This window comes from Frankliniella occidentalis, unplaced genomic scaffold, assembly GCF_000697945.3.
Source record: "Frankliniella occidentalis isolate FOCC.00 unplaced genomic scaffold, Focc_3.1 Scaffold106, whole genome shotgun sequence".
Lineage (NCBI taxonomy): Eukaryota > Metazoa > Arthropoda > Insecta > Thysanoptera > Thripidae > Frankliniella > Frankliniella occidentalis.
The window spans coordinates 401,286-414,402 of NW_026267235.1; the positions used below are offsets into that span (position 1 = coordinate 401,286).

At 54.6% G+C, this 13,117-nt stretch overlaps 1 protein-coding gene across 1 annotated transcript in view; it reads right to left on the reverse strand.

The window, feature by feature from the left end:
- Positions 1-12,263, reverse strand: part of LOC113217409 (uncharacterized) — a 12,400-nt gene extending 137 nt beyond the window's left edge. Inside the window, exons 1-11 of the mRNA XM_052269929.1 lie at positions 12,156-12,263; positions 11,522-11,709; positions 9,190-11,435; positions 8,316-8,737; positions 7,012-8,153; positions 4,600-6,923; positions 1,248-2,930; positions 1,027-1,148; positions 669-944; positions 308-562; positions 7-128 (exon numbers count right to left, since the gene is read on the reverse strand). Coding sequence (XP_052125889.1) covers positions 7-128; positions 308-562; positions 669-944; positions 1,027-1,148; positions 1,248-2,930; positions 4,600-6,923; positions 7,012-8,153; positions 8,316-8,737; positions 9,190-11,435; positions 11,522-11,607 — 8,678 coding nt within the window. The 5' untranslated portion in view covers positions 11,608-11,709; positions 12,156-12,263. The remainder of the gene's footprint in view (positions 1-6; positions 129-307; positions 563-668; positions 945-1,026; positions 1,149-1,247; positions 2,931-4,599; positions 6,924-7,011; positions 8,154-8,315; positions 8,738-9,189; positions 11,436-11,521; positions 11,710-12,155) is intronic.
- Positions 12,264-13,117: the final 854 nt, after the last annotated feature.

Below are 13,117 nucleotides of genomic sequence, written 5' to 3' on the forward strand. Positions count from 1 at the left end.
CCGAACGTCTTGTTTCCGGCGGTGCCCTCCACCAGGACTGAGTTGATGATGGCGGCCGTCTCCACGTTGTCCAGCATCGTGTTGTGGTCGCCCTCCACAAAGTGCACGGGGATGGTCTCCTGTGCGAACTGGAACACACAGAGAACAGAGGTCAGCCGGCCGGCCGGCTTCAAAGTGAAGGAGAGTACTTCGCACCTAAAGGAAAAAGACTGAAAAAAAAACAAACACGAAAATTTTGGGGAAATTTTCATAAATTTTCCTGCAACCCCATTTCAACCCCATTCGCAGCAAAGTCAAGTTAGCTTACCAGGTCGGTAAGGCCGCAGTCTTCCTGGTCGTGCTTGAATGTCTGGCTCGTCGGCCTGATGAGGGTGACGGTGGATCGAAGCTTTTTCGCCGATGACGGGGGTCGGTAGTTGTTGACGGCCACTATCCGGTTGACGAAGGACCTGAAGGCGGCCGCCATGCCCTTCTTGCTGTGCGCAGCAGTCTTGCTTTTCTTGGGGATGATTTGCCTCAGTCGCCTTTCCAAGGAGGATTCCTTGCACAGGCGATCTTGTGTCTGTTGGAGTGAATCCAGTTAAACGCGGTAGAGGATAACAGAAAGCAAAGTTCACATCAATTATTACAACAAGTTTCTGACATGACAGCTAACAAACAATTCGTACCTCCAAAGGACATCTAAAGTTGTCGAAGTCTGACTGATTGGTCAGGAACCACAGTCGGACTAGGACATCCATCTCCAGCTCTGTGGTGTTGCCGTCCTCCTTGATCCAGACCTTGGTGAGCTCCTGCATACCGGCGGGCGCGCCGTCCAGCAGCACCAGCTCGCCCACGTGGCCGTCCTGCTCGAGGAGGCGCACCAGCTCCGTGGACACCATGCCGCCGAACGAGTAGCCCACCAGTTTGAAGGAGGCCTTCGGCGCGAGGTGGGACTTGATGTGCTGCAGGGAGATGTGTAAAGTCAATGCGTCGTCGTCTTAACTGAGCTTGATGCGGAGGAGAAGTAGTTTCCAATTTACTCACTTTGTACACCGACCGGGCGAAGTCCTGGATCGTCGTGCTCTTCTCGTCGGTGTAGGGCAGCTGAAGGACCAGTGTGGGCGCCTTGATGTACTCGCACAGCGACTGGAGCGTGACGGCCATACCTGCGGACGGTCGGTTAGACGGGGCGGACGTCAGTTAGGCGCTCGGCCCATCGGGGCAATGTTTCTGGAGAGGAAGGAAAACGCGGTGCGCAGGCTTACCTTCGATACCGGGGATGAGGAAGACCGGTGCAATAGAGTCCTCAGAGTCCTGGGGCGCCTTACTCGGCAAAGTGATTGGTTGATCGGTCATGTCTTCTGGGCCGATGGACTGCAAGAGGTACCGCAACGCCTCCCGCCGTTGCAACCGAGCAAGGGACTCGTCCAGCTCGCGTTCCGCACTCTCCCGAAGACCGAGCCAAAGACGCCCCCGGTCTTCCTTCTTGATCATGTACAGCGCGTCCTGCACCATCCCCCGCACCGTCTGGAAGTCCTCGCCGCCGAGCGCCATCACTCGCTCGTCCTCCATGTGGCCGAGCAGCGCCCGGAACACGGCGGACGGGACGCCCCACTGCACACAACGCTGCAGCGGTGTGTGGCATGACCCCGGCTTCGTGTCCCGCCTGTACACGGTAAAGTCCCTCCACTTCAGGGGCTCTCTCCCCGCCCTGAGCTTCTCGTTGTAGTGCTCCGCCAACAGCTGCACTTCCCGCTCGAGGAGGAGCTTCACCATCGCCAGCGAACCGGAGGCTGCTGCGCGGTGCAAGGCTGTGTGCCCGTGCTCGCCCACGTGCTGCAGCAGTGCCAGGCGCCTGGGCCGCTCTTCCTCCGCTGTCCGATTTGGTTCCGGCAAGAGGCGCTGCACCACGGCCAGGTGGCCAAACTCTGCGGCTGCGTGCAGCGGAGTGTCGGTGGCCTCGGCGCCGTGCAGACGGACGCCCTTCCCGAGCAGCCACTCCACCACCGACGCGTGGCCCTCCCGTGCAGCAAAGTAAAGAGGCGTCTTTAGACCGGCGTCGAGATTTCCGGCCTCTGTGTCCGCGCCCAGCGTCACCAGCCGCTCAACGACTGCCAGCTGCCCGTAGATTGCGGCCACACACAGCGGTGGTGTACGCTCCTCCGACCCTTTCCACAGACTCTGCAGCTGCAGCTCCCTGCTGGCGGTGCTTTGCTTTGTGTGCTCCAAGAACAAATCAATTATCTCCACAAACCCTCCACTTGCAGCATTGTGAAGTGCGGTTTTTGACTTTATATCCCTTTGCAGCAGGTCGGCCCCGCTGCCCAGCAAGAGCTCCACCAGGCCGACGTGACCGCTTCCCGCCGCAGTGTGAAGCATTGCACCCCCTTCAATGCCTACCTCGAGGCTCACTGCCTCCGGCCACCGGTGCAGTAGCGCGGAGGCGACCTCAACACTCCCACCATTAGCAACACTATGCACAGCATCACGCCCAGCTTCACAGTCTATCGAAGCACCACGCGTGTGCAGCTCGTCGATGAGGACGATGGCCGCCTCCACGTGCCCGAGGTACCCGGCTTGGTCGGCGGCCACCCAGCAGTCGGTGTCCGAGGGGGACTCCTGCAGCAAGAGCCTCACCGCGTCGGCGCTGCCGCCGCACGCCGCGTGGTAGAGAGGGGTCTGCGGCCCCTTTATACCGGGCCCTTCGCTACCCCACGGGTTGTCGTACCATCCATCCTCAATCAGTAGGCGCATCGTGTCCACGTGTCCGCCGAGAGCAGCAAGGCTGAGGGGATTTTTTGTCATGCTCAGGATCCACCACCCCTCATTGACTCTTGCATGGGAAAGGAGCGGGCGGAGCGCGTCTGTTCGCCCCAACAACGCAGTGCTGTGGAGTGCAGTGTGCTCGAAATCTCGGCTCATACCGACCAGCTTCGGCGTGTTCACAACTGGGGGGCAAAGAAGGTATATTAACTTATTTTAATTGCACACGCTACACGGTAGGACGCACTTCGCACAAGTAGAGGTGCTCCTAACTCTGTACTGTAAAACTGTACCATTTTATTGCTCTTAACCTTGTTTTTTTCTCTCCAAATCTAGGTATTAAAATGTCCTTACAAAGTGTATTTTCAACCAATAACTTAAACCACTGTATTGTCAAAAATTACGCAATAAAATGCTTTGAACCAAACACGCAGCAGATAAGGTTACATCTTCTTGTTTCGTCTTCCTGTGCAGGTGTACCGGGCCTGTAAAGGCAGACGCCCCAATCTTGTTTGTTTGCTTCTTTCTCCCACCCTGCGCACAATGCTTGAAAATATTGCCCCTGCGGTATTAGGGATCATCCAGAAGGTACGTCCATCATTTGCCGGAACGAACATGCCAAGTTCGGCCTGAGCAAGCTCTCATAGCGCCCAATAGGTAGACAACGTCTGGCCTGCCGTGCATGCGTGTACGACGGGAATGCCTATCCCGAGTCGGGCAGGCGTCGAGCTCTCGCAATTTGCCGAATGAACCTGAGGAAAAACGGACGTGCTTTCTGAACGATCCCTACGCGGATATGCAAATCAAGCAAATCCGCAACGTTGGGGCGCATTTGCTTAAATACACCTGTCATTCAGAGAAACTCCGGGGTATTCAATAATGCATGGAATACAGCGTAGTGTTGATGATTACATTTGCAATTGGCATATTAGAGTTCTAGTAGACTGCACGGAGAGAAAAGTTCCGGCCAGACAACAAAACTGACTTAGGATTGTTCCTTTTACCAGTACACCTAATCAGATTCGGTGTCACACTGAAACCTTTAGACTCTGTACCAGAACCTTTGGACTCTGCACCGGAACCTTTGGTGGCCACGCATGTAAAAGTTTGGATAGTACTTTTCTTTCAATTTTGTCCAAACTTTTGGGCGTATGGCCCGATTTTTTCTCTCCGTGTGAGCTGACGAAAGATATATTAGGCATCATACATGTTGTTGTTAGGTAAGCCTTGGTGTTGCCCTCAAGCGCTTCACGAGCAAAACAAAATGGGACTTTTCAAACCTGTAGAGGTGTTAATGGCTCTACACAGGCGTGAACACTTGTGTCCCGGCTAGAGAGACTGGATGGGAGAGAGATGACAAGACGAGCGCAGTGGTGCAATAGACTACTCTGGAAACCCAAGTGTGTACATGTATGCGTTATTTGCTGAATACCTACATGTATGCAGCAGATAGTGTGTACATACCATGTATGCAGCAAATACTGCATACATGGCCAGGTACACACTTGGCACATAGCTTTTTGCATAGAACTCTACGTGTGTACATGGCCATCACCGGATGAGGTGAAACGAGGGTTCCGATGCCACGACTGAAGGACATCATATTCTATACATTTCAAGAACGTTTCGATCAAACATTTTAAGCCGTTGGATTTCAATTAAAGAATATGTTTCATTATGCCACAAAGCCCCGCCCCAGCTAGAAATGGGAATTTATTCGACGTCGTTTCAATGCCAATTTGACCTCGATCCCTCGATTTGAGTGAAAAATTAGTGCGTATTTCGAGCAACGTTGACGTCGATTCCACTTCCGTTTCTGGCTGAACACCCCACCACATCTTGTCTTATGCTCACCAAATCCTGCGGCGTCGAGTAGTAGTTTGGCCACCTTTGCGTTGGCGGCGCAGTGCAGAGCGCTGTTCTTCTTCCAGTCCCGGGCGAGCGGGTCCACGGCTTCGGCCTCCAGCAACCAGCGCACCACATCAAGCTGGCCGGCGTCTGCGGCGGCGTGCAGCAGCGTGCGGCCGCGACAGTCCCTGCTGGAGATGTCCACGCCAGCCTCTGCGGCGCGCTGCACTCCGGCCAGCTCACCGCGCCGAGCAGCGCGGAACATCTCGTCCTTGAGAGCGGACAAGCGAAGCTGTTCGTCGGCCGAGATTTGAGAGTATCGCAAACTGGGGTTTGAGCCGCCGAGAGGATCGTCTACGTCGATTTTGATGAGAGAGTACAGAGCTTTTATTTCCATCTCCGCTGGCGTAAAAAGTCGTACAGCCAATTCACCGTGGTTCAGATAGTTTCTCAGCACGCGGCCGTGCAGGGTGGGCGCGTGGGGCTCTAGAGGCGGCGGGGCTGTTGGATGATGAGCGGCGGCGCTGTGCTGGCGAGAGGCCAGGACCCGCAGTCCACCCTCAATGGCGTAACGGTGGAGGTTGCTGCTCCCCCTGTTCCACATGTTTAACGGAATGGATTTAAGAGCGGACAATGCACGACTATCTTCATTGCCAGGGGGGCATCTGCTCATTCTGTTCAGATCCGCCTGGAGGGAACTCAGGCCTTCAGCACCCTTCCACGTTAGAAGTTTGCGAATCCTTGCAAAATGAAACGGGCTGAGTTCCTGGACCACGATGAAAATACGTTCCCGAGCTTCAAGAAACGAATCTGACAGCAAAGTTTTGCCATTTTTCTCGTTGGGTGAATGTCTCAGTGTCTCAGAAAACAGCAAATCCCCAATGTTTACCAGCCCTGATCCTGACAAATCTGCTCGTAAATCATTTATCAAGACAAGCAGTGCGGGTGCACTGCTCTGTCTCAATCGTCCCAATAGGACGCGTTCAAGTATTTCTATCACTTCGCCATGGATCGGTACCTCTTCAGGAGACTCACTCACGCGAACTGATGAAATAACTCTTTGATATAGCTCATTGCTCGCTCTTTGACGAACCCTCTTCTTCACCACATCCGCTTCAATCTCACGAATCATGTATTCGGCTGCGTGCACTACTTTATTCATGTCTTCTGAGAGGCAGTCTCGCTCCTCTTTGGTACTGAAGGCGGACATGGTCAGCGCATCTGCGTTGGTCCCCGCTTTGCTGTGCGCCTGGACGTCACGGATCCCGTTGCGGAGCAACTTGGTGATGCGCTCCGGGGCCATCAGCTCAAGATACATAGCGAAGCGACTAGAAAGGTTCGGTGACTTCCCGGAGTTCTTCATCTTCTCCCCAGCCACAAACAGCCCTCCCCGCAAAGCCAGCCAACCCCACTGCTCCCAATCATTGTCGTCCAATCCCAGGGCTTCGGTGGCAGCTTTGAGAGACTCTAGTATATCTCCAAGTGAATGCCAGTCACGTAGTAAAGTGAAGTCCTCTATCATTTCTGCAAGTCGGTCGGAGCCGCTCTCCTGGATACCGTCTGCGGTAATCGTCTTCACCCAATCAACCCTCTCCCCTTTCGGTTCTTTTTGAAGCTCCTCGAGAGATTCTTCCCTATCAATCTGCTTTACTTTGTCCAGGAAAAAATCCAGGTGCGCTCTGATCCTCTCTGGGCTGGCTACGAGGAAAGCAAGGGTCCTGTAGACGGTGTTCGCTTCGACGTACAGCACGAGGAGGTACTCCATCTCCTCCCAAGGCACTGTGCCGTACTTGCTCAGCAGCTTGTACTTCACGGCGCGGATCGCCAAGGCCGAGCGCATGGCCAGCATCACGGCCTCGTCCGCCTCCTCAGCCGGCGCGTCGAGTAGGTGCTGCAGGCGCTCCGCGTCGGCAACGAGCTGGTCCACCTGGTCCCACAGTGGCTTGCCCTCCCGAACTGGCGGTCCATCGGCACTGTCCCGTGACAGATCGTAGCGCAACTGCACTATAGTTTCTATCACCGATTCTAGTATGTGGTATCCTATTGGTAGGCCGAGCGCTTTGGCCTTGCACCACGCGGCAGTCAGACTCTCCTCAAACACCCGCTTGTCCCTCACACTCTCTCTGAATCCCTTCAGCAGTTTCAGATCACCCTGCCGCATCGCCTCCAGCAGCGCTCCGCTCAGCTCCTCGGGGCTTGTGTCTTCGTCGACGTTTCTGGTCGTTGGCATGGTACCACTGGATCCCTGAGGACGTTTTCCATCTCGCTGGAGCAGCTTGTGTTCCACGCGTTGCAGGTCTTCCCCGCGGGCTTTGCGGTGCTTCTTCATCCTGCAAATAGACCAGTTTTTCATAAGGATGGCGTCGTTGAAAAGTAAAGGCTCGACGCTGTCTGACGTAAGGAAGCCAGGGTACTCACCATTCCTTCGCTCCTTCTGGTCTAGCCCACGTTGACGTTGCCTTCTCTGCGTCCATATCATGTTCCATGGCGGCGTCCTCCCTCTGTTGCAGCCGAGCAAGGGACGCGTTGAGCTCAAAAGCCGGACTCCCCGAAAGACGCCCCCGGTCTTCCTTCTTGATCATGTCCAGCGCCTCCAGCACCATCTCGCGCACCGTCCGGACGTCCTCGCCGCCGAGCGCCATCACTCGCTCGTCCTCCATGTGGCCGAGCAGCGCCCGGAACACGGCGGACGGGGCGCCCCACTGCACACAATGCTGTAACGGTGTGTAGCACCACATTGGGTTTACGTCCCGCATGTACACGGTAAAGTCCCTCCACTTCAGGAGCTCTCTCCCCGCCCTGAGCTTCTCGTCATAGTGCTCCGCCAACAGCTGCACTTCCCGCTCGAGGAGCAGCTTCACCACCGCCAGCGAGCCGGACGCTGCAGCGCGGTGCAGGGCTGTGCACCCGTGCTCGCCCACGTGCTGCAGCAGTGCCAGGCGCATCGGTCGCTCTTCCTCCGCTGTCCGGTTTGGTTCCGGCAAGAGGCGCTGCACCACGGCCAGGTGGCCAAACTCTGCGGCCGCGTGCAGCGGCGTGTTGGCGTCCTCTTCACCGTGCAGACGGACGCCCTTCCCGAGCAGCCACTCCACCACCGGCGCGTGGCCTTCCCGTGCAGCTACGTAGAGGGGCGTTTCATGAGTGCGGTTCAGCTTTCTTGTGTGCATGTCCGCGCCCAAATTTAGCAAACGCATTTCCAAATATTGATCGGTTGCTGCTGCATCCACACAGAGCGGTTGGACCATTTCGCCCTGCACCTCCAACAAATTCTGCAGCTCTTGGTTGGTGGTGCATCGATTATTTGCGTGCTTCCAGATCGCGTCGATCACCTCCACGAACCCTCCACGTGCCGCATTGTGGAGTGCGGTCCACGACTTCCGATCCCGTTGCAGCAGGTCGGCCCCGCGGTCCAGCAGGAGCTTCACCAGGTCAACGTTACCATGCATCGCCGCAGTGTGGAGCATTGCTCCCTCCTCAATGCTTACCGTGAGGTTCACCGCCTGCGGCCACCGGTCCAGCAGCATGGAGGCGACTTCAACACTCCCACCATCAGCTATGCCCTGTACAGCACCACGCCCAGCTTTACAGTCTACCCGCGCACCGCGCTGGTGCAGCTCGTCGACGAGGACGCGGGCCACGTCCACGTGCCCGAGGTACCCGGCCTGATTGGCGGCCACCCAGCAGTGGTTGTTCGATGGGGACCTTTGCAGCAAGAGCCTCACCGTGTCGATGCTGCCGCCGCACACCGCGTGGTAGAGAGGGGTCTGCGGACTTTTCCTCCAGGTCCTAGGTTCAGGGTCGTCGTCGCCTTCGTCGCCTTCGTCGCCTTCGTCGCCTTCGTCGCCTTTGTCGCCTTTGTCGCCTTCGTCGCCTTCGTCGCCTTCGTCCCCGTCGTCGCCGTCGAACGATCCATCCCCCACCAGCATGCGCACCGTGTCCACGTGTCCGCCGAGAGCAGCGAGGCACAGAGATTTGTTGATGTCCCCACTCCACCGCCACCGGCTCTCACTGACTGCACTGACGTGGGAAAGGAGCGAGCGGAGCGCATCTGTTCGCCCCAACCACGCAGTGCTGTGGAGAGGAGTGGGCTCTAAATCTGGTAGATCCTCATCCTCATAATATGAGCTTTCTGACCTATTTTGAACTGAAGGATAGAGAAAATACAGTATCAAACACAGTGACATAGGTTTACAACTCGCGTTTTAGACCGTCCCGAAGATTGTCGCTCCAGAAGGCACAGTGCCTCTTTCTAGGCTATATTATCCTCTCTTGAGTGCCCCCTACCAACAGAGATTTGTCACAAAACGTCAGATTGACGTATTAGTGATGTGAAAATGACGTTTTGGGGTCCAAAAAGACGTCATATTGATGCGAATTTTCATCATTTTGACGATTTGTGACCAATCTCTGTTGGTAGGGCCGTTAGGGAATCTTACCAAAAGTCGTGGTGTTTGATAAAGGTTTACCTGTGAGTCTAAATTAATAAACAAAACCCTCCCTATTCGTTCTCGCTAGCTTGGCAGAGATCCCCTGACTCCCGATGCCTTACTACAAGCAACACAAACAGTCCAACTATAAAAGATAAATTATGCTCACCTAATCCTGCGGCGTCAAGCAGTAGTTTGGCCACCTCTGCGTCAGCCGCGCAGTGCAGAGCGCTGTTCTTCTTCCAGTCCCGGGCGAGTGGGTCCACGGCTTCGGCCTCCAGCAGCCAGTGCACCACGTGAAGCTGGCCGGCGTCTGCGGCGGCGTGCAGCAGCGTGCGGCCGCGACAGTCCCTGCTAGAGATGTCCACGCCAGCCTCTGCGGCGCGCTGCACTCCGGCCAGCTCACCGCGCCGAGCAGTGCGGAACATCTCGTCCTTGAGAGCGGACAAGCGAAGCTGTTCGTCGGCCGAGATTTGAGAGTCTCGCAAACTGGGGTTTGAGCCGCCGAGAGGAACATTTACGTCGCCATTGTTGATGAGAAAGCATAGAGCTAGCATTTCCGTTCCCACTGGAAAATAGAGGCGGTCTGCCAGGTCGTAGAGTATGTAGTTTTCCAGCACTGGGCCGGACGGGGCGAGTGGATCCGGCTCTAATCGGAACTGGATCCACTCAGTGACATAACGAAGAAGTGTGCTGTTCCACATATCAAGCGGAATAGATTTGAGTGTGGACAGTGCACCGTTGCTCTTGTTATCGGGGAGCCATCGGCTCCGCTCGTTCAGATCAGCTTGGAGGGAACTCAGGACTTCAGCGCCCTTCCCAGTGAGAAGTTTGCGCATCCTTGCGAAATGTTGTGGGGCGTGTTGCTGAACATCGTGAAATATACGTTCCCGAGCATCAAGCAAAGAGTCTGACAGCAAAGGCTTACTTTTATTGAAGTTGGTTGAACCTCTTACTGCCTCAGAGTGCAACATGTCCTCAATATTTACCACCACGGGCGTACTTAATAATCCTGCTAATATATCATTTTTTAAGACACTCAAAGTGTTCCCTTTTGATCTCCATGTGGATTGGCTGCCAAAGAGTATACTTGATACCTCATGATTGATTTTTTCGCCGTGGGCGAACTTGGTCTCCCGCATTGATGACATTACTCTTAAAAATTGCTCACTGCTTGCCCTTCGTGATACCCTCTTTCGCACCACATCTGCTGCAACCTCCTGAATCATGTATTCAGATGAGCGCAGAACTCTGGACATTTCTGTTGAGAGACACTCTCGTTCCTTTCCGGTGCTGAGGGCGGATATGGTCAGGGCGTCTGCATCTGCATGAGTCTCAGCAATGCCGTGCGCCTGTGCGTCACGCATCCCGCTGTGCAGCAACTTGATGATGCTATCCGGGGCTATTCGCTCAAAAAAGTCTGCGGAGCGACAGGAAAGGTTCGGCGACTTCCAGGAGTTCTTCATCTTCTCCCCAACCACTAACATCTCTCCCCCGAGAACAAACCAGCCCCACTGTTTCCACTTATTGTGGTCCAATCCCAGGGCTTTGGTGGCAGCTTTGAGAGACTCTCGTATCTCTTGAAGTGAATGCCAGTCCCGTAGTAAAGTGAAGTCCTCTATCATTTCTGCGAGGGGGTCGGGGCCGGTAATCGTCTTCACCCAATCAACCCTCTCCCCTTCCGGTTCTTTTCGAAGCTCCTCGAGAGATTCTTCCCTATCAATCTTCTTTACTTTCTCCAGGAAAAAATCCAGGTGCGCTCTGATCCTCTCCGGGCTGGCCACCAGGAAAGCCAGGGTCCTGTAGACGGTATTCGCCTCGACGTACATCACGAGGAGGTACTCCATCTCCTCCCAAGGCACTGTGCCGTACGTGCTCAGCAGCTCGTACTTCACGGCGCGAATCGCCAGGGCCGAGCGCATGGCCAGCATCACGGCCTCGTCCGCCTCCTCAGCCGGCGCGTCGAGTAGGTGCCGCAGACGCCTCGCGTCGGCAACGAGCTGGTCCACCTGGTCCCACAGCGGCTTGCCCTCGCGCACTGGCGGTCCATCGGCACTGTCACGTGACAGATCGTAGCGCAACTGCACTATAGTTTCTATCACCGATTCCAGTACGTGGTAGCTCATTGGCAGGCCGAGCGCTTTGGCCTTGCACCACGCGGCAGTCAGACTCTCCTCAAACACCCGCTTGTCCCTCACACCTTCTTTTATACACTCCAGCAGGCCATATATTGTACCCTGCCGCATCGCCCCCAGCAGAGCTCCGCTCAGCTCCTCAATGCTTGTGTCTTCGTCGAGGTATGTGGGCGTTTCCGTGGTACTGCTGGATCCCTGAGGACGTTTTCCATCTCGCTGGAGCAGCTTGTTTTCCAAGCGTTGAAAGTCTTCCCCGCGGGCTTTGCGGTGCTTCTTCATCCTGCGAATAGACCAGTTTTTCATTAGGATGGCGTCGTTGAAAAATAAAGGCTCGACGCTCTGAGGTAAGGAAGCCAGGGTACTCACCATTCCTTCGCTCCTTCTGGTCTAGCCTGCGTTGACGTTGCCTTCTCTGCGTCGGCGGGCGCGCTGCTGCTGGGCGTGTTTGCCATGACGGCGCGCCCCCCTGGGATCGATCCTTCCTCAGATGCTGGGATACTGAGCACCTCCGAGTTACGGGGAGCGAGCTTTTTACTCACATTTTTTTATTGACACTGTAGTGGAAAAAAAGCACTTCATATCGACTTGGAATCGAGATTATCGAGAACGAGTGGGAAGTTATATACATTTACAACACATTTTGCAAATGGTAAATTACAAAATACATCGTACATGTACGAAGATAAATGTTTCGCAGCGGTATCGTTTTTGCAGTCGAGAAATCACTTGAATACTACGGTGCCCTTATTTACCATCAAACTCTCCAGTTGTACAGGGTGGGTGATCCGCGCCGTGTTTTTTTTCTGCTTATACTGTACCGCATTCATGCGTGCGGACGGGTTGCATACTCGCACGGGGCCGTTAGGCGCCGCATGGCGAGCGACGATAGGCAAGCCCGCACGCACGCATGAATCCGGTACAGTATAAGCAGAAAAAAACCACGGCGCGGATCACCCACCCTGTATAGACGGGTGACTGCGAATTATTGATTGTGCCTCACCCAATAGCGGCAACAACCCTCTGTATGTGAATGAGGCGCACAAGTGTGTACAACGTCAGCGTGGCAAGACGACTGGGAACGCAGTGACTGTCCCATGCTATCTCAAAGGGTCGCTATATAGTCAGTCTTATCTAATTGCAATCAGGAAGCACCTTGGCGGACGGGCCAGTGCGAAATGGTTGACGAAACATGTGGCGAAAATAAAATAGCCATAACACGCAAAATTTCCCGCATGCTTCGGTTAAAATAAGTAGCTAGCTGTATCGTCTCCGGCGTAAAAACATAATAGCGTTAGGCATAAAAAAATGCATTGAAAATAAACGCCGAATTGAGGACACAAGAGATTCTTTAGAACGAGAAGCTTCTGCTTGTTAGTTATGGTTCCGCGCTACGCGCTGCCACCTTGTAGTTCACTTTGGAGTACCCTACCCTATTCACTGTCCACCAGCTACAGTCGCGGAAATCACTCGAATCTTACTGTAGCGTTTCTAGTCGTAGTCGACGTGTGAGTATGTGCATTACTTACCGGCAATGCCCCTTTGTCACGACTGCACGAGGTGCACCACACGAGTGTAGAGCGTCACTGCGGCAGGCGGCAGGACGACGGGGAATACCGGGGAAGACAGTGACTGCCACCCTAACTTATCTCAATAATCAGCAATAAACTTATCTAATTGCGATCGAGAGCACCTTCACGGCGAACTGGCTGACGACGCATTTGCCGCAAATCAGTTCTGCCGCGCCCAAAAAAACTGAGTTCTTTGACCAAGTACATTGAACTTGATCCTTGATTTTTCAAGTACATATCACTTGAATCAAGACATATGCACTTGAAAAATCAAGGATCGAGTACAATGTACTTGGTCCAAGAACAAGAACTCAGTTTTTTGGATCCGGAAAGTTACCTTTGTTCTCAGTGCTTATCTTCTCCGTCTGTTGGGCTGGAAAAGGTTGGTTGTAAA